This window comes from Lepisosteus oculatus, chromosome 20 (assembly GCF_040954835.1).
Source record: "Lepisosteus oculatus isolate fLepOcu1 chromosome 20, fLepOcu1.hap2, whole genome shotgun sequence".
Taxonomy (NCBI): domain Eukaryota; kingdom Metazoa; phylum Chordata; class Actinopteri; order Semionotiformes; family Lepisosteidae; genus Lepisosteus; species Lepisosteus oculatus.
The window spans coordinates 6,729,375-6,755,796 of record NC_090715.1 but is presented as its reverse complement, the minus strand read 5'-3'; the positions used below and the strand labels follow the sequence as shown (position 1 = coordinate 6,755,796).

Genomic DNA, 26,422 nt, shown 5'->3' with positions numbered 1-26,422 from the left:
CAAAAGTGGTTCCACAGAAAGCTTCCACTTATCCTAATGGACACCAAGCCCTGTAGATAATGCTCTAAAAATACTGATATGCTGAAAATGGTGTGAGTACTTTCCAGATCTTTACTAGGGTGATTGACATGTTTTTGTTTGTTATATTAAAACGTAGTTAAAAGTCCAGAATATCAGTTTCCATGTGTCCTTGGCTGGGAATAATGGAAAATGACACATTCCAAAACAGGTAATAAAGATTTAAAGCCACCCCTGTGGATATACAGCATGATACATTATGCATTTGTATATTTCAAATTATTTCAGAAATTTCAAACTGTAACAGAAAACCAAAACAGTAACAAAATGTAATAATGTCTTGTCAGGGATTTCTTTATTTAACACAGTGACTGTGTTATTTTAATGCAAAACATTGAAAGTCACTAGTCACATAATATTAACCATGAAAAGTAACATTGATTAATCCCTGTATTAAACCCCTTGGGTGACTACATTACCATTGATATTCCCCTTGAATCCTCAGATGAGATGATGGTTGGTGTTCAGTCACAGAATTCTTTGCATCATTGAGATAGAAAACAACACATCAGGACAGACTTGCTGTTTTGAATAGTATACATATCCCACTGTATATTAGATCATGATAGGTGATTAAAACGCTTATGTTCTCAGTAATAAAGGAAAGCCCTGCCTAGAAATTATCCAAACAATACGAAATCTGGACCTATTAATAGATGGACTCTCATATTTCCTAAATACTTGTTTTAATCTGAAACAGCTGTTATCTTTTGCAGGAAGTAGCTAAGATATGTGTGTTGCTGTGGTGGAGCTCCATTGTTATCAGAATGGGATGTTATGAATACTTCGTGAAGTGTTTGATAAGATAAAGTGTCTGTCTAGCATCATGCAGTTAGTTCAGAATGTTTAATTGCACCCTGGGCCTAATTTTGTTTCCTACTTAGAATGCAGACAGTGACTGACAGACCTGAAATAATGCATTGAAAAAAGTAATGGGGACCTCTCTCTACAGATCTCTCTTACTTAGCACTGCAGGATTTAGTGTTTCGGACTATATACAAAGATTTACGGTAAGAAAATGTTTTACTGCTATTTGCATATTTTGTGATGTGATTAATTGTAATAATATCCAACACTTTACTGCTGTTTTATTTCTGCTGAAAGTAAAACTGGTTTATATTTGTGTGTACCTATTACTGAAGACAATTCTTGGAGTGATTTAGAATGGATCAGTAAAAGATAACTTTTTTGTCTCGTACTGTATGCACTTTTCATTTTTATCTTCCATTTACAGAAATGAAGAATAAAGCAGAAAAACAAAACAAACAAGTATGAACTTAAATTGATTTAAGATTTTAGTTAAGAGCCATCTCCATGCAGGTGTAGTAAAATAACATCTTTGGTAAGAAGGGTTTATTCTGATTATTGAACCATAAATCCCATGTGACTGAGTTATCAGATTCATTTTATTGTTACATTTTTTATAGTTATCGGTGCTACACTACACTCTCAATTACATTTTAACTTGACTGATACTTAAATTTAAAGGAAGGAAAGATCAAACAAGAAATCTGTGTTCAAGATACAGTGGTCAGAATCTGAGGAATGTGTAGTATGAAGTACAGATAAACACAAACATTGCCTTAACACTGCCTCATTCTTGTTAAAGCAGTTGGCATCCGTAAATGTATACATGACTGTTCATTTGTCTATTGTAATAGCATTACCAGTGCTAGTGATGTTAAATTCCAGTTTATTTTCCAGTCCTTAATGTAAACAAACAACGGTTTTTACCATGTAAAATATAATTGAAGCTCAAAATTCTAGATTGTTAATTGCCAAATTGCCAAATAAGTTCATCTTAGTTTAGGATCTTGTTCGGAATTTGTATTGATCAGAAGACTGAGAATAATTTTGCAAGTGCATACATATTAAAATGTATCAGTGGTTTTTAATTTAGTGCAAACATTTATTTCTATTTCACCCCTCCCATCTAGTTTTGTCTTTCTGTAGATGATTTGACCTATAATCCTATTTTTTTTAATTGAAGTACAGTTTAAGGAAGCTCAATTTGCCATCCAGACTGAAATATATGTATTATTAAAGTTTACCATGTTAAAAAGTTTATATTATTTTTAGTTGTTTCCTCTGCTGTATATTTACACTGCTTTGTCATGGGTTTTACCATGATTTATTATACCTCCCTCAATTTTGCCATTTTTATAACATGAACCATGTGTTATTAATTCATTGTGTCTATTTACCCTGTGCCTTTACCATAGTATTTTTGTAGTCTTTCTAAATACAAGAAAGGCTCATTAGGGGTATTGATGACTATCATTTAAACATGGTAACATAGTTCCAATTATAACTACAAATAGAGAGGTCTTACTGAAGTATATTAAACTATGTCTGAATTGTTCACGGTGTTAGAAATCATTTGTAGGTTAATACCACAGTGAGTGTTTAATTAATATAATAGCTCACAAGTAGCCATTTGCTGAAACTTATTAATAACATTTCTTCTGGCAACCTTCATTTCTGCTAAATATGCTATGAATTATTCTACATGAATGTAGTCTTAAAGGAAAAAAAAATATTTATGATAAGAGGTGAGGTTATTGTGGTGCAGGAATCTAAACAAATGTTGATTTTCTTTTCTGAGTCATTTTGTCAAATGAAAATCAAGTAAATATTCAGTTAGCCTCTGTGGCTAAAAGGCATCTCTTTATGGCCTGAGACTGTCTGGGTAAGGGAGCATATTGTTAAAAATGTTTGTGTTTTTTGTGTACTGTGCATTTCACTTCAGATATTCTTTACCTTTTAAAAAATGGCATTTAAAACAATTTCTTAAGTTAATATGTTATTCATATTATAGAGTGGGACAATATCAGTTCCGTCAGGCAGCATTTTGTAGGCATTTACTGTAAGTGTTTCTTAAATGTAGGAAGCCATTGTCATCTTCTAAAAAATAGTTTGTGTAATTATTCACAAGACAGGAGAACAGAAAGTTCAATGTATTTTATGTCACGATTCCAGAATACAAATTGCAACCTGCTAGATGATTATTATAAATGTTTCAAATTTGGCTTTGTCCCCTTTGGATGCACAATGAAGGAATGAATTACATTTCCACTAAGGCCTTTAGACAAATAGTGAGCCATGTTAAATATGTACAAGGACAAGTCATGAAGACAGTCAAGGAACATTGCTTTTCTCAGACCTAGCCTTTGCTCCAATCAATTTGTTCCTGTGAACAGTCCAAAAAGCTTTAGCTCCTTACTAACATTATCTTGAATCCTGTTTTCAGTTATTATTTTCCCAACTGCCCAGCTCTATACAGTCTCTACAACCTATTTGTAAATGTAGATCTGTAATATTTTGAGATGATTGAATAGATTTTTTTCTTTCACAAGTATCAGAGATAAATTTATGATTTTTAGGATGACAAAGGAGGTTTTCCGTTTCCTATATTGACGCCTTAATTTGCACAGCCTGGCCTTTTCATATTTGAGTCTTGCAAGGACAAAGGTCTGGTTAAGCATGCAATTATGGAATTAATTATGTAACTGAGAGCTCAGCTGGAATGAGAAGCAGAAAGCACAGCAGTCCTCCAGGACCAGGGTTAAAAGCCCCTGCTCTAAAGCAATGCAGCCAATGCTTGGTGTCTGTGATTGACATTTCACTTTAATGCCAGGGGTCATTCATGGACATTTTAAAGGTAATAAAATGTATTCATGAGGTATGTTTTGCTTCTCTAAGCAGCCCAAATATAAACAGATTGGACTCCAAGCACAGTAACTGCAATTTGCCAAGATTAAATGCTGCCCATTCATATTGGGAAAGGAATAATTCACAATGACTGTTTTTATATCCACTTTAAAAAATGGACAACCTGTGATAGTCTGGTTTAATACTTATTATGTTTTACATGCAGTCTTTCCTGCATTTAATGTACACTTTCTTACAATATTGCTGACTTGCTAACCTGGGGGATATTAATTCTGGAACACATATTCCTCCAGGTTCTGTCCATTTGATCTATGCCCCAAAACAAACCTAGTAAGAAGTACACTCTGTGGAGACAGCAAATGCAAAAAGTAGTGATGTTCCTTTTATTTTTCAGTGAATACAATACTTAACAACTTCCCAATTTTATGTTCCGAACAGTCTCACTTTTTCCTTTGAATAACAATGATAGGGAATCAATCCCTGACGCTCCATTTCACACGTGATGTTGACCCAGTCATGTTCAGTGTCTGAAGAGAATTTTAAAAATGATTTTGAAACATTGAAAAAAATATGGCTAGAAGAAACAATAAAAAATATTTTTAAGTATTTATTCAAGCGTGCCTTCATGAAACAGTACAATTCTAAAAAAAAAGCATTACTTGTAACAGTAGTTATACTACTAATAAAAATATAATTATTAGTTTAAAAACTTGTCCTAGTGTTCCTGTATCTGTATGTCATTTTCTCACTACACACTTTATGAGTAAATCTGAGGGTTAAAACACTTTACACTGGCCTCTTTGGCACAGCTTACACCATCAGATGCAAAGCGATTCAAAAAACATGACCACCAGTGCTGTATCTCAGTGATAAATAGCTTCGACAAAAATAACTTTGAGGATACCTTTAGTTGTCATCTTTGGCCTTGAGAAGAAAATATAGTGTCTAGTTGCTTAACTCCGTTACAGACATTTAGCAGGTACTGGAGGAAAAGACAAGGCATTGACTGTCATTAAAAGCTACATTGAAAATTTCTACAAAATATTCTCCCCTCAGTAAACGTCCTTACCAAGATTTCAGCTTGGGCTTTCCACAGTCTAGCAATGTGCCCCTATAAATGTTCATGTCATTATCCTGTTTGTCTATTTTTATTCTAAGATGTCAGCCACTGTAAAGTTGCGTTCATACCCTTTTAGAACATGCCATTTACATGACTGCTACATAAAACAACTGTAGTGGCCACTGATTCAGTTACCACAGTGTCGAAATGATCCTGCCAAATGAAAAAGACACTGCAGTAACCCTACTGCAGCTGAGGGAGGAAAAAAAAAGAAACAACCTTTGCGTTGCATAAAACATCTTTCTTTGCCCAGGCAGATGGCTGCGCTTTGGAAAAGGTCATTCTTCACATGTCTACCAATCAACAGATTCTTCTGAAACAGATTTAAATGATTTGGTGACGTCAAAGGGGGAGAAAAAACTTGGCTCTGGTGGAGCCTGGTAGGTTGTTTAAAAAAGCCTGGGAGAAAAAAAAGGACAGAGTTTCAGATAACATATCAAAGCTGAGGTGTTTATTTAAGTGGTGTCATGCCACTGGCATTAAGAAACAACAAATCCACACTGAACTGAATTGAGGCATGAAGACAGTTTTATACCTGGAACTCTAAAAAGAAATTAACTGAAACCGTTCATGGTACAGTGTGAAACAGGTGCCAATCTTCTGGGTTTTTTTTTCAGTTTCCTTTGCTTTATTAGAAAAAAATGAGTAAACAAGTGTCTTTAGCTGCCTGTATTGCTAAAATGTATGACGGGGGTACACGGGATAACACAGGGGACTCTGGAGCTGGGTCTGCTGTCAAAAAGCCCAATAGCAGTCAAGTTATAAGTAACTTGAACGTCATGGACAATAAACTTAATGTCTTGGATGCAAAGGTGGAGAAGATAGTGAGTAGCCAAGGAGACGTCCTGAAGAAACTAGATATGGTTTATCAGGGAATTGGAAACCTGGAAAAGGACATGGCAAAACTGCAGCTGATGAAGGAGCCTACTGTTACCGCCGAGAGTTTTCAAAAGTGCGACTCCACTCTTTTCAGCGAGATTAGAAGTCTGAACACCGAAACCGTGAAACTGTTGAAATGTCTTCAACAGGACGGCAAAAAGCAAAGGGAGAAAATTGATGGGATTGAACACTCTGTCTCCGCAATCAACAAAGTCATAAAATTTGTTGGTGAGACCTTCAGAAGCTCAAAAATAGTGGAATATATTCTCAAAGGCACTGTTCCCTGGAGAAAAGGCAGTCTTCTTGAGAGTAACGAAGAGGTCAGTGAGGTGTAAAAAGCACACCGTTCGTAGCTAAACATTTTATATTATTCACAGTCTAAATAAAAAATTCAATTCATAAGCCAATGAGAGGATGTTTAACATTATGGCTTTTGTTAAATTAACTTCAGTTTGACGGTGGCCCTTTTAGTTTCTCCTGTACTGTACCCTAAAAACATTGCCAGCAATTTGCTAGGAATTAAGAAGTTTCTTAATCAGTGATTCCATTATTGTCCACTGTTCCAGATAATTAAATTGTTTGTACTTCCTTTTCATGAAATAAATAAAAATTCATAACAGCCTGCGCAGATGTATGAAAAATATGTAGTTTAAATAAGACAATATTACATCACTATCATAACCATAGTATGTTAGTGATGTAATTCTCTTGAATGAAAATTCTTAGTGATTCACAATTTTTATTTTTAGGACCACCTACCTGTGATTATACTTTTGCTAATGTTATTGCTTAATTCCGTTAAATGCAAGTTATAATATGTCATGAAATTTCAAAACAAATGACTCCAAATAGACAGAATTGTCTTTTTTTCATAAATGAAATTAATCTAATGAAGTGGTATGACTACCATTCTCTGATATAATTAGATTTTTCATTTTAATACATGCACATTCAAATTAGAATAAGATGACAGCTTTACACTGAGACATATCTGAGTAGATATATGGTATGAACATACAGTTGAATCCATTTTATGAGTCGTATTTTGAGATCATGCCTTTGTGTTAAAAAAATCTCATTTGAAAACAGTATTAAAAAGTTACTATTAGTATATGATCTTTTATCTTTTCAAGGCAATCAAGTAACTCAAAGATCAGAGACCATGCTTTAGTACTTTAGTGAAATGTTATTTACTCTTGTTAATTAACTTTTTCTATAGCACAAAATGAAATTAGGAAATTAAAGGGGATTGTTAATAAAGGGGATAATCTCAATAAGATAATATATGATGTTGATAATGATGTATTTAAATATAACATTAAACCAAGTTCTTTGTAACAATAAATAATTACATATTTTTTGCTACTATAAAAAGGAATAAGTTGGAAGTTACTGTTGAGACCATTGTGAGTAATATTTAATGAAAGTTCAGGTGGGTAGCTGCGTCAGCATGCGTCAGCATGCCAACTTTTTAATGAAAGTTGGTGACCCTCCATGTTAAAACAGAATATCTATGCATTGACAAATATTTCAACAGGACAATCTGCAAAAATTGACAAACGTGATAGTAATAACCATCAAATGAATGTAGTGTAATGCCCAGTAATAATGGCTTGCTGTAAAATGAAGTCCTGTACAGTGGTTTCTTATTGGATTATCTGCTCTCTGGATTTGTCACAGGGCCATCAGCAATTCAGATATATTTTTTTCTATGGAAGGCCTGACTATTTTGTAGTAAATACTAAATAACAATGAACTCACAAATCACAATCACAATATAAGTTTCATTCTTGTGATACAGGAAACAAATGTCGGTATAAATCCAGTAGTTTAAATTACTGTTACTGAAATCATCCATTCCCTGGGTGATCTGGCTTTCTCCCACAGTCCAAAGACGTATTGGTAGGTAAATTATTTTCTGGAAAAACTGCCCCTTGGTGTGAGTCTGTCCGTGTGTCTGCCCAGCGATGGTGTCAAGTCCAGGGTACACTCTGCCTTGCATCTGTTGCTTGTCAGAAAAGTCTCTGATGATGAAGATGGGTGGATGGAAATGTTTGATTTTGGAGAATTAGTATATGTTATGTAGATTATTTTTTAATTTTATTTTTCAATTTAATAAAATAACAGGATGTCTACTTACAATATTAAGTATGAATAATTTTATATTCAAATCACTCTGAAAAGCACAATTACTAGGAAGAAGTGAAGAAAAGCAAATGCATGCCACAGTACTGAGTTGTACTCAGTAGAATAGAACATTTTATAAAAGCCAGTGAGATAATTCCTTGCATCAAAATGAGTCATAAAATCAATCATGACATAATAATTTATTCTAAATAAAATAGTACTAATGAATATTACGTACGCATAAAAGTTTATAAAAATATTGTTTAATGTTCTTAAAAATAATGACATTATATAATCTTTTATTACAAAAAAATGTTATTACAGATACATGATGTGGGGATACTAAGGCTATCATAATCAATTGCTTCCCATGTCTGAAATAATTATTAGATGTTAAATCCGTCTTAAATCTTTTATTTTCTGAGCAGAAAAAGGACAAATCAGAAGAAAGAAGTGCAAAACCTAGAGCTGCATGTAGCAATAGAGCTGTTCAAGCTGAGATCAGGAGATCTTTTCAAGGTATGCTGCAGATTCATTTCTTGTTCTTCTTGAATGTCTTCCAGTTTGATGGCATTATCATTGGCAATAGAACAGAAAAAAAGAGAAATATACAGGTTTTGCATTTAAAATACCATGAAAACAATTTAACAGCTATATTACAGTATATCATCATATTGTATTTGTCTTTCTTAAAATATTATTCATTTGCCAAATGCCATAGTACGAAGAAGGAAAAGTATCAAACAAAGCCTCAACAGCACATTGGACTAGAGCCTGTTGTGGTTTCTCTAGTATGAGGTAGACTAGAGAGGCATGTGACTCCACTGTGGATTAGACATCAGCATATCACAGGGATTACTCCTAGCACTGCTGGTCTCCACTTACACATCTGTGTGGACAGCCACAACTCAAGGTACAATAGCAGTGTCTGCACTGGGTACTTGAACCCACAACCTCTCAGTTATGAGTCTAAGGACATACTCACTATGCTTCATAAGAAACAACCTTCCAACTGCCTTCAGATCTAAAACCTTTCTTTTTTGATTCATCTAGATGACAAAAGAGTGGAGAAAATCCCTAAGGTGGAAAATGCAGATGCAGTTTCTACTACTGAAGCTCAAGTCCACAGCCCCGCGGAGACAAAAGCACACAGCGTCATTGCCCTCCCCCAGGCCCCAAATGAAAAACAGCACCCACAGTACGATGAGAATGCACAGATTCTCCCTGCTGCGGACAAGCTTCCCAGCAGCGACTCTAAAACCAAAGTTTCCCACTTACCCGAGAAGGCGTCTATCAGGAGCAGGGAACATACTCAGACTCAGACTTTTACTGAAGAGACGCATAACGTTGGAGTAAATACAGAGGAACAGGGGACTATTCATCAGCCAGAAGAGGTTGAAAATATTAACATCACTATTGTAGCCTGCAAACCTGAGAGTGATGTCACAGCATGTACCGGACAAGATCTCCACAAGGAAGCTGCAGAGACTCTGGAGAGGTACAGACGTAGATTCTTTCTACATTTTTTAAAACATTTTTCTACATTTCAAAATAGAAAACCACACCTTTTCTATTTACCTGTACTAAGTAACTTTATTCCTCATTAGTAGTTTGGAGTATGAATCTTACTGACCAGTGCATGATATTGAGGTGTTGTTTGATGAATCAACAAGACACTGTAGTAACAATGTTTTCTGACAGTCTATTCACCTGTATATATGTAGACTTTAGGTACTTCATCATTGGAATAACAAAAGAAAATCGGTTAGCATCAACTGACACAGCACAGTGTAAATAGAAATGTTATTTTTGTTATAGCTAAAATGAGCATTTTGTTTTTTCATGTTTCAGCTAAAAAGAACACACAAGTCTATTTTTCTTTGAAAAGTTATTGAGTTTGTAAAGTTTTCAAAGAAACGTTTTAATTGAAATCGTTACCATATATACAAAAGCTTCACTCTATCTGGCTCTTTAATGTATCTACTCTCTGAAAAATGTTTGCTTAAAAACTACATTTTAAAGGGAAAAATACATATTTGCCTTTTAGTACTTTAAAATAATGTACCTAACCTTAAAGAGTTTCTAACTGTCACAAATAAATTGGTATGGTTTGGCGGGTGAGTACACTAATTATAACATCTTTTATTTAGAATACCTGACACAACAAAGAACATTCCTGCGACTGGGCTACAAAGCAAAAAATCTTCATCTGAAGAAAAGCCTCCAACACTTCCATCAAGAGCTGCTTTGGAACACAAGGAGATGGAGCAACACAAATCCTCAAAACCTGCTGTATCATTACCAAAAAATGATGACTGGTACTGTAAGAAAGATCTTAAAAGTGCCTTAATGTCACATATAACTGTTTCTCCAGTCAAACAGCAGCCTAAGCCAAATGCCCAGCCGGTCTCCAAGGATAATGGACCACAAATGGACAGCAACACTGCCACAGAAAATAAAGCTGAACAGCTGCCTAGTCATCCCCAAAGTGAACCATTCCAGCTGTTGTCTGCTGGAACAGCAGAGCCTGAGGCAGCTGAAGCCAATGGGAACCAAGTCAATAAGGAGCCCTCAGAGGCTAATCCATTAGCTGTTGCCCTTGAGAATTCCCAGGAGGAGGAACTAATTGTCATTGGTTAGTCTCATATATTAAATGTTTTTAGTGCCCACACTTAGGAAAGGAATGACTACAAAGACTAATAGTTTTATCCTTATTATTTTCATAGATGACAGTCCTCCTTTGCCTGCACCCTTTGAACATCGCATTGTGAGCACAAAGCAACTACCAGTTAGCTCTTATTACACTGTCAGTTATAAGGAAGTGCTGGGAGGGTGAGTTGAAATTAAAACAATTTACAGTGTTCTATTTGTTTTGTCTTGGGCTAATCTAGTTTTTTTAAGAAAGTGTACAAAGCACAGATACAGCAGCATTGACTGAACTAAAGAGGAAATTGAGAAACGTTGTAGACGTGCCTGTTTATTAAAAATGTATAGCAGGTATTAGAGTTTTGTAAATATATTATTTAATAATGCATTACATATTTGGATGCAAAGTAAAGATACTAAACACTACATGGTGTGTAAGCATGGGGAAGTTCCCCCTATGTTGGGAAATTATTATACATTTGTTGTCTACGTCCTTATTTCTCTGTCTCTAATGCCCTCTAGCAAAGTAATCATTTCTTTTTATCATTATATTAACAACATTTAGTGTTAGATTATTATTATCACTTCATTTTGTTTAGTCATTCTTCATTTAAAATGTGTAGGGATTGCATTACAAATTATGTTCATTTTCTGGAAGAAAAACATGAAAGTAGTTCACAACAGGAAAGACAAAGTATGCTTAATGAAAAATGGCTCAGGATTTGATGAGTGTTGTGCCTCAGGCAAGTGTAGCATTTGTTTCCCAAACAGAGCCATAATAGTAAGGGGTAGGTTATTTTTTTCTGTCCATTTAGCGTTAAAAATACTTTGCCTACACCTGCTCAATTACCTCTGCTGACTTTGTTGATCTAAGTAACATTAAAAGGGCACTTACAGGGTTCCTTTCCAGCATTATCAAATAAGCAACCAAACATTGGCAGGCACACACAACTCCGTGACATTCTATATTCACTTGGACACATCATATAAGGGGTGAACAACTGGCAAGAAAGACAAAGTTAATCCTGTTTGAGGTCTTCAAATAAATGTACTGGCTTGCTGTTTGATTGTCATGTACAGAGTTATTTTTGTAAGTGATAAGCACAACTGTTTGCAGATCTTTCTTTAGTGAGTTGCTTACATTTAATTTATACAGCACTTAATTTTAAAATGGATACGTTTTGTGAGTGTAATGATAACCATTACCATTCTCTTTTCAGGAAATGCAGATGCCTAAAATCAGCATTTTATTTTTCAGAGATCACATTCTCAGGGTGAAGGGCTTTGTGTTTTAGAGATGCTGTTTTGGGGCTTGATATTTGTGAAGTCCTTGGAAGCATTTCAAAATGTGCCTCCCTCTGTCTTGAATCACAGTACCTGCAAATTTTCTTTTCTGTGTCAGGGGACGCTTTGGCCAGGTTGTCAAGTGTGCAGAACTCTCCTCTGGACTCACATTAGCAGCAAAGATAATAAAAGTTAAAGGTGCAAAAGACAGGGTAAGGACTATATCACAGATATCTGGATAGTTTTGCTATCATGAATTGATGGTCAGGTTTCTCTTGGAACTTGCTAACTTAGCCGCTTAAACTTATTTTTATCTCTATGGTAAAATGCAGTTTTGTATGGAAAATACAACTGCTAATTCTTTCTCATCATTGCATGAGAGATCACAAGAATTACAGCTGTCTTATTACATCACTTAGCAGGCTTTGTTTATGCACTTTTTTCTTCTCTCATTAAAGCTACTGTAGTTCCTGGCAGTACTTCATGATCTTTTGAACACGTTTTTATTATGTGGAAATGTAACTGTTTTTATCCTGACATTTGAACAAAACATAATCTTACACAAGCATATGACGTATCATCTACATAATTGGGCCTTCTTCCAAAAGCAAAGCTGGGAAAAGTATGTATGGTTGAACACACTTTAAGAAAATAGCTGATAGCATTTAGTGTTGTGATCAGTTAGCTCACAGAGCCCAGGAAGTAAACCATCTGGGCACAATGTAGAGCAGCCAATCAGACCTAACCTGTATATCTTTTGGAGATGGGATTAAACTGGAGTACAAAAACAATTGAAATATACCATTACAATCCTGCCAAATTCCACCCCTCTTGCCAGACACATTCTTCCGTTAATATCCTCTCTCATAGGCTTCCTAACTAAATGTATCCCTGGAAAGTTGTATGACCATTTGGCTTTATAGTTAATCCAGCTAACACTTTGTGGAGCAAAAGAAAAAAACACTATTCATGTTGAATCCAGGAGAATACATCCGAACAGTAAAGCACAGTTAATATTAATCCACAGCACTCTTGATATAGATGCTGTTAGCGCCACCTGCTGTTAGCACAGAAACAGAGACGGATTGGCATTGCTCAGTAAACTGTTGTGGTATACTGTACTGGCCATTCTGTGTGAGCAAATGTTGACTGCAGTGAAATTGTAAACTCTGCCAGAAAAACAGAATTTCTGTTTTATTTTTTTTGTTTAAATTATAGATATTATTATAATCAAAAGGTAAACATTTTATAATATTTATTGGACTTCTGTACCCTAAAGCATGATACAATACACTACTGTTATCAAATGCCTTATTAAAAGATTTGGCATGTTGCATGTGATGTCTTTTATTTCAGATTTAGAGTGAGCAATTATATAGCAGCTTTTTAGTGAGTGACTTTAAACACATTTGTACTGATTTATGCTTTTTTGATTTATTCTTTTTCTAATTAAGGAAGAAGTCAAGAATGAAATTGGTGTCATGAACCAATTAAACCACGTCAATTTGATCCAGCTCTATGATGCCTTTGAATCCAAGAACAACCTTACATTAATTATGGAGTAGTAAGTTCTAATCTGTATGACGTCTTTTACACTTTAGGTTTAGCTAAGGGAAGAGCTGAACCTGCCTGAATATGCTGAACTGTAGAATTAAAAGGATATTATGCTCACAGAATTTGGTTACTTGTGTAGTCTGTCAAAATGAATAGCTGTTGAAGGGTATTCATGAACAATTTGAAAACCTGGGGAGCATGCCACATTTGGAGCATTTTCTTTTAATGTATAATTTATCATAAATTATTCATATTTTTTAAAGACAAAAGTCATGCTTTAAGCTGTACTCCCTCAGCCTTTTATGCAAACTTTAGAACAGTCTGAGGTCAAGTCAAATGTTGCACTGAGTTGATTTAATTAAGGTTTCCATAATATCAATGCATTGCTTTTACCATTACATTTCAAAGTCTGCCCTAAGCAGAATAATAGGATGTACCATATAGACGATACTTAGATTTCTGTTACTTCATACTTCATTCTGTAATGGCTCTAAATATGGTACCTTCAATAAGTAAATGAACACCAGGTTCAAGTATCTGTTAGTGTTTTTATATATATTCTAAATACACCACCCATTTAGAAATCATATATCAATATCCACTTGACCTTTGTGCTTTATGTGTGTTATCTCCATGCCTCCGCTGGCTTCCATCCAGTTTGTAAATGTTCTCGCAGTAGTATTTGTGCACTTCAGATTTCAATACCTGTCTATGTTCTTAATGTATTCAATTTTCTCCACTGAACCTGTGACATTTTCTTTTTATCCTTACATTTAGAATGTCTGCTCTCCCTTTTATTTCCCCTTGCCCTGAAAAAAGTGTTACAATTTTTGCTTCCAGTCTATTTATTTAATGTCATGTTTTTGCAGTGTGGATGGTGGAGAATTATTTGACAGAATTGTGGATGACAATTATCACCTGACAGAACTGGATGCCATTGTGTTTACACGTCAGATCTGTGAAGGTGTGCAGTATCTCCACCAGCAGTACATTCTCCATTTAGACCTCAAGGTACTATCACATTTGGGTTTAAAATGTTCCCAATTCGTGTTTCATTTCAGTATGGTTTTAAATGTTACCTTGGACATCTTCACTGCTGACTTTGATATTAGTTCCTTTTTTCTCTTTTTTTTTCAGCCAGAGAATATCTTATGTGTAAACAACACAGGAAATCAGATAAAAATAATTGACTTTGGGCTGGCGAGAAAGTAAGTGCCTGACACTTAATGAATAACTGTTTTGTGTGTTTGCTCACTGGGATATGAGTTTGTTAAGAGGCTACAGGACCAAGAAGTCCTTTCAGTAAAACAAGAGTCAGTTTTTGAGCAAACTGAATCCATTCAGGTGTGTGAAGATTAAACAGTAGTAACACTACAGTGTTAATTTTAACCTTCCATTTGGATTAACTCCTTCGTCCCCATGAAGAAAACTCCATACAAACACAAGCTGTTGAAGGTTTCATAGCAACAAAGAGCATTCAGCCTCTGTTTGTGTAGGTGGCTCCGGAGGTTCATTTGAAGCTGTTTTTTTTTCTCTGAGATCATTTTCTGTACCAAAGACTACACCTGAAAATTTGGAGAGTAATGAAATAAATGTTCCTTAATGTCATGATCCACATCTGAAATGTGTGGCAGTTTACTTCACATTTCAAAGACTGGAAAAATAACTTTTTTCACTTGTCATTGCCTAATAAGTGTAAAATGAATTTAGAAATCTAGAATATCAAATAATTATACACATGTGTCTCGCTGTTTTTATAAAATTTATTACAAATACAGGAGTTTTGTATATTTAAAGTAAATTAATTATAGAATACCAATGCTGTGAGAGTGAGCTGCTTTTCACAGATAGGGTCTACTTACCACTTACTAGATATAAAAGTTGTAACAATAGTTGTCTTCTTGTACATCACAGTGGGAAATGACATCTTCTATTTGTGTATCAGGTACAAACCTCGTGAGAAGCTGAAAGTCAACTTCGGCACACCTGAGTTCTTAGCACCAGAAGTGGTGAATTATGATTACGTGTCATTCCCCACCGATATGTGGAGTGTCGGAGTCATCACATATATGCTGTAAGTGCTGCTGTCGTATACTGTATGTCCAAAGCTTTCGTTGCCTGGAGAAACATTTTAATGCAATTGTACAAGTTGCTGGAATGTTTAAAACAAAAGGTTGGGGGAAAACATCATGTCTCGCATATGAATTGACAAGCGTTAAGCCATTAAAATAATTAACTCTTATGCTTAGGCTTAAAACAAGTGATGAAAAAAACAAGAAAGGAAGAAGTCCTTGAAAACATCTTGCATTCCTGTTTTCTTTTTCTGTACACACAAGACATTATGTCTCTACCATTTCCTGCTCAGCAAATAAAGGCTTCAGCCTTTTCTGGCTATTTACTCTAAGTGTCACTTTTTTGCTTTAGTTTAATAAAACATGTTTCTTGTGCTAATTCTAGGTTATTCCCTGACTGTTTAAAGAGGGTCTCTCATATTTTAGATTTTTCAGACAAGCTATGGCCCTAAATTACCTGCTGTTACATAGTCATTGTATTTCCATTACTGAAAGGTGGTCCTTGTTAACATGAACGAACCTAAGATTTCTGACAACTGCTACTTGAGGTAGAAAGAGCTCACCAAGAAACAAAGGCTTTTAATATGCCTTATTGTAACAAAAGGACTATAATTTAATCATTTAGAATACAGCACAAAAATAGTAAGACTTTGAAAAAATGAAGAGAGCACAAAAATAAGCAAATATTGTGTGATGCACTGACAAAAATATGGATTTCGGAACTTTTAAAAATAATATATATATTATACTGTCTTGTTAGATCTGGAGATAATCCCTGTTTCTATGTATGTATGTTAAACAGATCTGTGAAATGTTCAATGTTAAAATGATTAAGCAAATATTTTTTTCTTCCTTATACAAGACAACTGGATGATATTAAAGTCTTTTAGTTGTTAAAATATACATTGTTTGAGTGCTCTATTACGTTTTCTGATAAACAAATGTTATGATTCAGGCTCAGTGGGTTGTCTCCTTTCCTGGGAGATAATGACACAGAGACGATGAACAACATCCTTCATGGCAACTGGGACTTTGACGCTGAGGCCTTTGAAAATGTCTCTTCTGAGGCAAAAGACTTCATTTCAAGGCTGCTCGTCTTAGAGAGAAGGTATCATGCTTATCATGCTTATTGTCTTTCCTTCTGTAATAATATACAGTAGGCTTCTCCACCTCAATTCTCTGTACTGGAATCGTTATGCTTTAAATACACCCCCCCCCCCCAAAAAAAATGGTACATTATTGAATCTATACATTTTACATACATTGTGCCAATCATAAACACATGGACAGATGGACTTAGCTGCAATTAAATCTCTGTTTTAAAATACAGAATAAAATTAATTCTGACACACACTGGATTACTGTTTTTACACTTCTGATTGCTTTTTTCTCACTCATTTTAGATGCTACATGTCAGTTAATTGGAATCACAGAAAAGCATTCAGAATATAATCAGGTTAAAACACATATGATTCAGTTTATCTGGTCTTAGGGACAATTGCTTGGGTGATATTTTTAAATGTTTTATACGAACGTTTTCTTTAGTTTAAGCATGTAAATATTAACTGACCTTTCATTACATTACACAACTGAAATGCTCTAACATTAGTAAACTATTTATAAGGATGCGAAACTCTACAGTTGGGGGTTATTTATATTTTAATTATATGTGATGGCCTAAACAGAAGGGCACACTGGGGGTTTTTTGCCTCATACAATGTGGTATTTCACAAGCCCAGCTGGCAGGAAGCAAAGCTAAACTGTCTAAGCAGGTGATAGCATTATTGACACAAATGAAAGGGGCTTTCTCTGGACATGCTATAATTCACCATTAATTATAATTTTCATTCATGACTTTGGGTTCTGTGACGTACAAAACTGAGATGGAGGCTGCACAGGAATGTTGCTTACAGTGGGGGAAAAAAGTAGACCTTTGTATAGAAGAGTGAGTCACACTATCAGTTGTCGGATCTGCATTTGGCCTTGAGTCGTCTACATAGCTCACTAAAACATACAGAGCAAGTTTTCGGATAAAGTATAATTTAAGTGATCAAATAGTCTGACCTTAACACCTATAAATGTGAAATAAATAGGTAGTGATTATGAGTTTTGAAATTAAAAACACATTGTTTGATCCTGTTTGATCCATTGTGTGAATAACGCAGAGGGTACATTCAGACTATACTCTTTAACAATCAGTGTGATCATTAAAAAATGAAAAGATGAGCATATATTGAAACTGCATTTGCTGTTTAGAATGTACTGTACACTGTACTATTTTGAATAACAGGCTGTATTTAGAACAGATGTCAGTCTCAGATGATTGTGCACTCTATATTATTTTAAAACCCTATAATTAGTTGATGAAAAAAGCATTTTAGATATGACTATTGCTTTTTTGTCACATAAAATTTGTCAGACGTAATCTATTGAAATGCTTAATGGTATTAACAAAACTATTTTTACTGTGTATTCTAGAAATTAGAATAAACCTTTTAAAATGACAAGATAAACAGTGAATAACAATGGATGTGAATGAATGCTAATCAGAATGTACCTTTTTATACCCCTACCTCTAAAATATTGACTACAATTAGAATTACATGACAAAACGATGCTGTGTTGTACTCTTTTCTCCAATCTTCAGTTGCCTTTTTCTTATTTTAACAGTAGCCGTTTAAGTGCTTCTGGCTGCATGAAACATGAGTGGCTGAACAATTTGGCAGACAAAGCCAAGATACGAAGGGTTCGTCTGAAATCCCAGCTGCGCTTGCAGAGATACCTAGCGCATCGACAGTGGAAGGTAACAAGCTGTTGTAGGTTGGAACTGAAAACATAATGAAGAGCAGTTTATAATGTTTTGAGGACAAAGTGCACATTTTTCCACAGGGATATTGATAGAATGCAGAGATTTAACAAGACTTTGTAAATATATATTTTGACGTTGTTAAACAACCTAGATGTTTGTTTAAAACGCAAACGTTTTCCTATCTCTGAAGTGATGTGCTTGAATAACTAGCTGTCTGAAATATAATGCTCAGAGGATGTATGATGTATTTTTAAAGAAGCTTATAACATTTACGAAGAAGCGTGTAAGTTAGAGGTGAAGCCTCACAGCTCCTGGGTGCTGGGATTTTGCATGCTTTTCCAAGGTGGAAGGTTTACTCCAGGTACTCCAATGTTCTTATAGTCTGAAGACATGCTGCCATTGTTAAGTAGTATGTCTGCATATCCTGAAATGGACTGGCATCCCACCCAGGGTTATCTTGCCTTGCACCAGTTATCTGCTGGGCTATGTTCTGGCTCACTCTAGTGCTTTATTGGACTAAGTGGTTTTTGACAACGCATGATAAATATTGTTGCATTTGCAAGGAAACAGCTCACGAACCCAATTGACTGCTGTTTCTCAATTGCTCTCTTTGCAGAAACATTTCTATGTAGTTGCTGCAGCAAACAGACTGAAGAAGTTTCGCCAGGGCCGATCTGTGAACCCAGCATTGGCGCTGAATCCTACAAGGACAAAACTAGAATGAGTCTGCAAACTCACTTTGATGTGATGTTTTTAGAGAAAATAGGACTGAATGTTTCTTCACAGCAGCATGCACACACTTAAAACATCAAAACTATTGCTAGAGTTTGTACTATTGATAAACTTCAACCAGATCTGAATAGCCTTATGTTCATATAACCCCGTTCACCTTCCTACCCTAATTTGTTTCTGACACTGATATATTCTGAGCATCAAAAGAAACTAACGTATAACTACAAAGAATCCTCAGTTTATTGGAAATGGTTTTATAACAGGTGCACTTGTATTTTAATGAACAAACATGAAATAGGTACATTTTATTCTGATGATTAGCGTGTCATCAACAGGGAGACTACTGTCACAGGCCTAGTAACTTTTGTAGCTACAGCTGGATGCAATACATGGTTTTCAACAATTTATAGATACTCTCTTTGTCAGATTCTGTCTTGTTCTTTTTTTAAAACCTGGACAAATGTGCCTGTTTACTTGTGTCTGAGCAATATTGGCATGTCACAACACACACTGTGACTCCTATCTGGCAAGCTGAACATCGATGGTGTAAATGTTATATGAGCAGCATTAAGGACATGCGTTGTCCTACTGGAATGTTGACAATTCAGGATGTGCTTGCAGGAAGAGTGTCCAAGAGCTTGATCAATGTAGCCATGCAGTTAGGTTTCCATAAATCACTCCAAGAGACGTAGAACATTTCTGTCTAGACAATCACAATTATACCTTATCATCAATTTTAACAAAGTGCAAGGTGTGTGGTCTCCCAGGTCATAGCCTCGTATTAATGGACTGTATTCGGCTGTAACACCTTGCCAGGTTAGATTCTGCTGGCACTGAGATATTGAGAGATAGTGGACTGAGCTCAGCCTCCAACATACCAATAACATACAGACATTCTCTTGATTAATGTATCAGCTTGGGTTTTTTTTCTCAAAAAACCAGGCTTGATAATGAACAGGTTAATTTACCTGTGCCCAATCATGTCTCAGTAATGAAGAGATTTAGTGCTTATGCAACATTCAAGTTATTTGAGTGTATCAGGGTCAGTCATGAATGATCAATTAAAAAGAACATAAAAAACATTTAATATGTTATTTTGGATTGATGCTTCTTTTGATGTACAGTATATGTTCATTACAGGTGTGCATGCACTTTTCTATTCATGCTAATTCACCTAAATCTAACCTGTTTAAGTGACATATTACCTTTTTAAATTTGCCATTACCAAAATGTACCGTTTTAGCCCTGTCATACACTCATTTACAGAATGCTTTATTTTGATATGCAAGCAAAATACAAAATATATGCATTAAACACTTGCTATTGTTAGAACTGCATTTGGGAGTCTATTAAGATTGTTGTAAATATTGTACTTGCAAGATATGATATACATATTTTTCCTTCTGTGAAGGCAGTTATGACTTGCTTGTGTGTGCATGGCAAGTACTAGAAAAGACTACACTACAATTATCGTTGTACATTAGTGAACTTAAGTGCATTTAGAATATTTTGCATTATGCCAACACAGGTTTATACAGCTCTTATCTGTGAGAGGAACATAAAAAGACATTAAAGTATGGGAATTTTAATTACAGTTCTCTCAAGTACGTCAGTGGTTTGTAGTGACAACAGAAAGATGACGACACTTTTTGAACACATTGGTTACTCACCTTCATGAAAAAGGAAATAGTTATATTTAGTTTTTATGATTAACATAATGTCCTTTTTACATGCAGCTGTAAAGAGCTGTTTAGTCTGTATTCTGTTATTCAGACAGTCAGCATGTTCTATCTTGTCTACTTAAATTAGTAGGGGTATTAAGAAATATTTAAGTAGTCTATAGATATGCAGTTAATTTAATTTCCTCCATTATAAATGTTTTCATTAAAAATGTTACACAAAGGTTGTTAGGATAAAGCTATTATACCTTGTCACACACTTTATAAACCTACAGTAAATCCAACAGAGCAGCACATCTTTGAGGCAGAGCACTATGTAAATAAGAAAGGTGTTAAATACTGAACTCTTAAATGTCAATAAGAATATCTTCCTTGCTTGAGAAGACACAAAATTAGTTTTAAAAAGAAAATAATTTGCATATAATTTTATTAATATTTAAAGCACAGAATTAAAAAAAATGCACAGTCTTTGAGTTCCTTTTATGTGGGGTGTTCTAGTTGAAAGTAAAAGCTGTTTGTAGAAAATAAATGTTGAAGTCACTTCAGTTTGTAAATTGAAGTAAAAAAAGTATTTTTGCTTTTTTAAATTGGTCCTGTCCAGGTGAAATAGAGCATGCATTTTTAAATAAAGTATAAATTAAAAGCAGCTTATGTAATATCTAAACAAAATAAAAATTAAAAAATAATTATTTTTAATATATGGAATTATTATGAGCAAGAGCTTGGTGGCAACTCAAAAATCTTGTTATAATGATTTAGTGACCCACACCACACACCTGCTACTTTCTTACAGTTGTATACTTTGAGTAAATGCTCAATACAAAGATTATCCCCGTTTTCAATTCATAGCTATGAAATCTGTCAAATAAGGGCTCAGAGTATGTAAATACAAATTACTAATGAAGATTTGAAATATTGCGTGTTATTCAGTTGCCCACCTTCAGACCAAATACAAAGGCAAGCAATGCTGTACTGTTTGTATACTGATGAACCCAGGCGTGTCAGAATTAGTTCCTGGAGAGCCTAGTCTTCTGTTTTTTGTGCAGACCAAACAATTTAGATGGTTATTTTAGGCATATATGGAGATGATTCTTATGGTTGACCCAAAACTATCACTGCCCTAAAGGAACAGTTATGTATAGAAGTGAGCAGTCATAAAAGTATTAGAAGTAAGATGTATTACAATCATGCTATTATTTAGACCACCAATGAAACAGATTTAGAGGCAATAAAGACCAAAAGACCTCAGGCTCTGGATTAACCAAATCTGACACCCCAACCTACACAATCCATCGCTATCGTCTTTTGACACCCCTCCTCCATTAACCACTAGGAGGTGCAAAATTCCAACAAAAAGATTTTAAATAAAACTGCAACGGTTTAAACCTAAAACAACCAAGCACATTAAAGACCGAAACGTTAAAAAGGCAAATAAGTAAAAAATGATGATTCAGAACACTTCCTGGAAGTGTCACTTAATAAAACTAAAGTATAAAAAACAGTTGTAGAGATGCCACCAGCAGAACACAATTACTTTTTTTTTAAATCATGCCATATGGTACGCATGTAATTGTTCTGCCCACTGTCAGCAATCTCAAAAGCTCCATGTGAAAAACAACTTAAAAGCAACGTATAACAGATAAAAGATAATCCTATTAAATCACAAAATGAATGCAATTTTTACAGCCTCAACTAAAACATCAAATTAAAAACTCAATTGCAAGTAAGACTTCTGCAGATTAGGTATCGACTTTCTTGGCTTTCAGTGCATTTTCAAGAATCCTTCTCTTCCATTCTTCATAATCCTGCTGCACACATTCCTCAGAATTACTCTTTTGCTGCTTATGAGAAGTTAATGTCTCCTCTTCTGTAAATATAAAAATAAAATTGACTTTCAGTGGATAGTTGCCAGTGTATGGTCAACCACATTATATACTGTATGCGATATCAGGTCAACATAAAACGGGCTCTTAACATGCTCTTTGAAATGTCCTTTTATTAATTTGTTTACCTTCTTTTTCTTTTATGCACTCCAACAATGTTTTCTGTCTTTTCCTCGCTGTTTTTGTTTGTTCATTCTGTTGAATGCACTCACCTTTGTGGAGAAAATAAAGGCTGTTAATGTTCTGATTTAAGAGGAAATATGAAAATGTTCTCACCCTGAATAATTATGAGCAAACATCGGAATCTGATGGTCAAAGTAACCAAATTTTATTTAAATATTCTATTTCTTATGCATCAAATTTAATCTAAAGGCAGAGACCACTTCTAATTTGGAATGCAAATATTCCTCCACTCTCATCCTTTAAAAAAACTTGATGAATCTGTGCTTAATTAACTATTTAACTTATTAAAATCTCGCATTTTAGCTGATCAACACTTCGAGTGAAAAGTACCAATTCTTCTTGAGGATAGACAAGCAATGCAAACAATCCTGGATATTCCTTGCGGTTCTGAAATCAAGACTAGAAATGACCTTCTGCCTTGAAATACCAAACAGCATGTTGCTAATTAAAGTCTATCAATAAAGCTACAAATCAAAAATATACTTCTTAACCCAACAAAATCCTTTATTATTCATTGGATACTTGTATATTTTGCAAAAGATACAAGATTTAAATGGACAATGGACATATTACAACAGATATAGTGCTTTCATGAATATTTTATAATCACAAACTGGTTGAGATTCAGCAAGAAGACCATACAGAATTTGTTTCTGGAAAAGGAACAGGGCAACATCATTAGTCAACAACAGATAAGTCTGTATACTTTTAGTGAAACAACCCTCCACACACACACCTCACAAAAAAAGAATTCCCTTTAGACCTTCTTACAACAATCCAAGCTTGATAGCATTGGTGTCAAAGCATAAATTGGTGTGAATTTAGTTATGATTCAACAGCACTAGCATCAATTTAAGTGTGAAAATACATGCCCCATAAGCAGGGGATTAATAAAACATATTTGAAGTTATGAAATTAAATGTTTTCATCTCAGTACTTCAGTTGGCAAAACCCCAATTTACAACTTCTTAGTTCTGGAGCATTAGTTACTTTACATCCAGAGGACACAAGTGAGTACTACATGGAAGTGCACTTATAATTAAGAACAGATGGCAGTCCTTTACACAAAGGGTTGTGGGAATATGGAACAAGCCATCCACCCATGTCGGTGAAGCCAATACTCTGCCTTCTTTCAAGAAATAGCTGGATGAGATCCTTGCATCAATTTGCTTCTAACTACTAAATAGACTTCTTGTTTTATCAGACACAACAGTCTTAAATGTGACATAAGCTTAGGATTTAAGAAAATTTGAAAATGAACCTCACAGATTTTTTTTTACTTACTGCAGATCTGTTGTCCAAATTTCTCCAGTTGAGCACAAAGTCGGTCAAAGATACGCTTCCCTGCACCAGACATGGCAACCAGCTTCTTATCAACTTTGATCTTCATGCATCTGTATGAAAAATGACCAAGACTGCATAAGAAATACTGAAATATCTCAAATATTATTGTGCCATCCTGAATACTCTTGTCATTCTGAATACAGTACTAGACAAGATGTTAAAATAGATTTCCACTAAAAATTATCCTTCGGCAGTGATTAAGTAATAATAGCATGTTGTAATTATTTTAAAATATCCTTTCCACTGTGCCCTCTCCCACTTAAAGCATGTTATTAGTAACTAAAATCTCAGGCTATAATCATGCTGGCTGAATAGGCAATGGCTATTTTCTTGATAGAATGTTATGCACTGTGATTCACTCTTTCAATTCTAAGCTCAAAGGTTACAGGCAATTTATTTGTCCTTGTAAATTCATTTACACCAGCCCTTGAGTTGGGAATATTGGTGGAGTGGATTAAGAACAGCAACCATTTTGTTTGAGAAAAAAAACAAAGTCTTACCTACAAGCTGTATGCAAAGCTGCTGTTGTGAAGAGTGGCTTTGATAAATCAATGTCTTTCTGCTGTGCTTCAGGTAGGCTGGCTTCATATCTGCAGAACAAAGGCAAGCTTAAAAAACATGCATACATTTAGAGAAAAATAGAGTGTACCTAACCCCATCAAAGGCTTAGTAAAAGGCCAAAACTGGCTACACTATTTGAAGGAATTAATAATATATAATCCATTCTCTCACCTTTCCAATATTTTTGCAGCAGTAGTAACAGCATCTATACACCCATACTGCACAGCTAAGTCTCTAAGGCCTATCTGAGATTCCAAACCAAGCAAGCACTCCATGGACTTCAAAAGGCTCTGATACATCTTCTTGTTTAATCCAGACAATTTGATGACGTACTCCTATTCGAAACGAAAAGAAAATGCCGTCACACAACATAGGTGATCATCTGACCTTAAGGATTTAATTATCTTTGAACCTACACACGGTTTATGAAATTCTGTTATCTATAGGTATCGCTTATTTGCATTGTGTCCCCACGAAAAAAGCGTTTATACAATACCAGGTGGACTGACATCCTCATGCAAAGCACGAATCTAAACATCACTCTGATTAAATAAATTAAGAGCCTCTTTCCAGCAGCGGGTGCTTACATTTCAAAACATGTAGAGTACAAAGGGAAGGATTTACATTTTAGAAAATTAAAGCTGAAAGCTTTGTCCCTGATCCTGAAACTACTGTAACCTACTTATCAGGAAACCTACTAATTATGTTTTGCCTACGAAATCAGTAAAACATGCATAGTAACGCCGCCAGGATTAACAAAGAGCAAACAACCACAAAGAATCTTACTTTATCCAGTGGGTGTTTCGTTGCAGTCGCAGCCAGCTCTAAACACACAACTGCCTTGCTTGTTGCAGTCGTGTGTGAGGAAAGACCTGCACATTTTATCTGGGACAGCCGAAGGTATTCTTGAGCTTTACTGTCAATACAACAATGAAAAGTTTTTATGAGAAGCCACAAAAAGATCGCTCTTTAAGTAATTTCTACTCTTTATTCATTTGTGAAACTTTGTACATACCACGGTTATCCCAGGCTCGCTGACTAGCCGGTTTAACATGTGCTTAAACAACGTCTGTAGTAAAACCACGAAATCTCAACGACTAACAGTGTACTTACGTCAGTATTTTATCAGATGTTATACCCATTTTTGATGCCAACCTTCCAAATACTTCTTGCTCCATTTTCTCTTATTGATGTACTAGATTGAAACACAACCAGTTAAAAAAATCACCCCGTTTTCAAGTTTACATATGAGCCTGTAAGCACCACTGATCAACAGCTGTTTCGCGGGAAGTTTTACAGCGCTCCGCCCCCTGTAACTTCTGGTTGGCGTGTATATGACGTAATCGCCTTTGGCGGCGTAACCAGCCTTCCGATTGGTTAGACTAAAAGCCACTCAAAGAGAAAGACGGATAGTGACCCGCCCTGTCTGGAGTGGGGGTAGTATGACGACTGCAAAGGGAGTATTCATGTTGAAGTGGAAATGTCCTGAATAAAACTTAATGTTTTGTCAATCGATGTACGTTTGTTACATTTATAGACTTGTTTGTAAATTAGCAATTACGTGCAGCGGATTTAAACACTAAAGCGGTATAATGAGTATGTACAGCGTAATCAAGTTTAATAATGTCTGTTTTTCACAAGATATTAACCCAAATAAAGGAAAAAAACACAGATGTATATATAGGAGAATATAATGGGAATAGCTGAGGGCACTGCTTAAAGAAATATGTATTTTTGTAAAAACAGCAGTGTCATGAATAATCTCAGTTTTGCAATATTTCCTTTACATCTGCAGAGCG

The 26,422-nt window shown here is 35.0% G+C and overlaps 2 protein-coding genes and 1 long non-coding RNA gene across 4 annotated transcripts; 1 reads left to right on the top strand and 2 right to left on the bottom strand.

The window, feature by feature from the left end:
- The first annotated feature begins 911 nt into the window (after positions 1 to 911).
- Positions 912 to 19,380, top strand: mylk3 (myosin light chain kinase 3). 2 transcript variants are annotated; one of them, XM_015368370.2, is made up of 13 exons: positions 912 to 1,088; positions 8,305 to 8,395; positions 8,930 to 9,374; positions 10,027 to 10,511; positions 10,603 to 10,708; positions 11,925 to 12,018; positions 13,261 to 13,370; positions 14,230 to 14,371; positions 14,498 to 14,568; positions 15,306 to 15,434; positions 16,388 to 16,540; positions 18,103 to 18,235; positions 18,858 to 19,380. In XM_015368370.2, exons 1-13 carry the CDS (start codon positions 1,011 to 1,013, stop codon positions 18,963 to 18,965), a joined length of 2,145 nt encoding a protein of 714 aa, XP_015223856.2. In that variant the 5' UTR covers positions 912 to 1,010; the 3' UTR covers positions 18,966 to 19,380. The 2 variants fall into 2 exon arrangements, with proteins under 2 accessions (XP_015223856.2, XP_015223855.2); XM_015368369.2 differs by lacking the exon at positions 912 to 1,088 and adding an exon at positions 5,234 to 6,069.
- LOC107080019 (uncharacterized) lies at positions 4,133 to 4,880 on the bottom strand. The gene is made up of 3 exons (XR_001480920.2): positions 4,820 to 4,880; positions 4,655 to 4,732; positions 4,133 to 4,277 (listed from the first exon to the last, which is right to left on the bottom strand). It is a non-coding gene; the product is annotated as an uncharacterized lncRNA (long non-coding RNA).
- A 2,053-nt stretch (positions 19,381 to 21,433) lies between the features above and the next one.
- Positions 21,434 to 25,912, bottom strand: orc6 (origin recognition complex, subunit 6). The gene is made up of 7 exons (XM_006641372.3): positions 25,737 to 25,912; positions 25,410 to 25,539; positions 24,795 to 24,958; positions 24,563 to 24,652; positions 24,003 to 24,112; positions 22,664 to 22,747; positions 21,434 to 22,519 (listed from the first exon to the last, which is right to left on the bottom strand). The coding sequence occupies exons 1-7, from the start codon at positions 25,799 to 25,801 to the stop codon at positions 22,392 to 22,394; spliced, it is 771 nt and encodes a 256-aa protein (XP_006641435.2). The 5' UTR covers positions 25,802 to 25,912; the 3' UTR covers positions 21,434 to 22,391.
- Positions 25,913 to 26,422: the final 510 nt, after the last annotated feature.

What these genes read in the sequence shown, in the direction of transcription:
- mylk3 (XM_015368369.2), top strand. Translation starts at nt 5,512, where the DNA reads ATGAGTAAACAAGTGTCTTTAGCTGCCTGTATTGCTAAAATGTATGAC. An exon ending in TTCTTGAGAGTAACGAAGAG is followed by an intron (nt 6,070 to 8,304) that starts GTCAGTGAGGTG and finishes TTTTCTGAGCAG; the next exon opens with AAAAAGGACAAATCAGAAGA. An exon ending in CTTACATTAATTATGGAGTA is followed by an intron (nt 13,371 to 14,229) that starts GTAAGTTCTAAT and finishes ATGTTTTTGCAG; the next exon opens with TGTGGATGGTGGAGAATTAT.
- orc6 (XM_006641372.3), bottom strand. Translation starts at nt 25,801, where the DNA reads ATGGAGCAAGAAGTATTTGGAAGGTTGGCATCAAAAATGGGTATAACA. An exon ending in ATTTGGACAACAGATCTGCA is followed by an intron (nt 22,748 to 24,002) that starts GTAAGTAAAAAA and finishes TTCTCCACAAAG; the next exon opens with GTGAGTGCATTCAACAGAAT. An exon ending in GTGCATAAAAGAAAAAGAAG is followed by an intron (nt 22,520 to 22,663) that starts GTAAACAAATTA and finishes TTATATTTACAG; the next exon opens with AAGAGGAGACATTAACTTCT.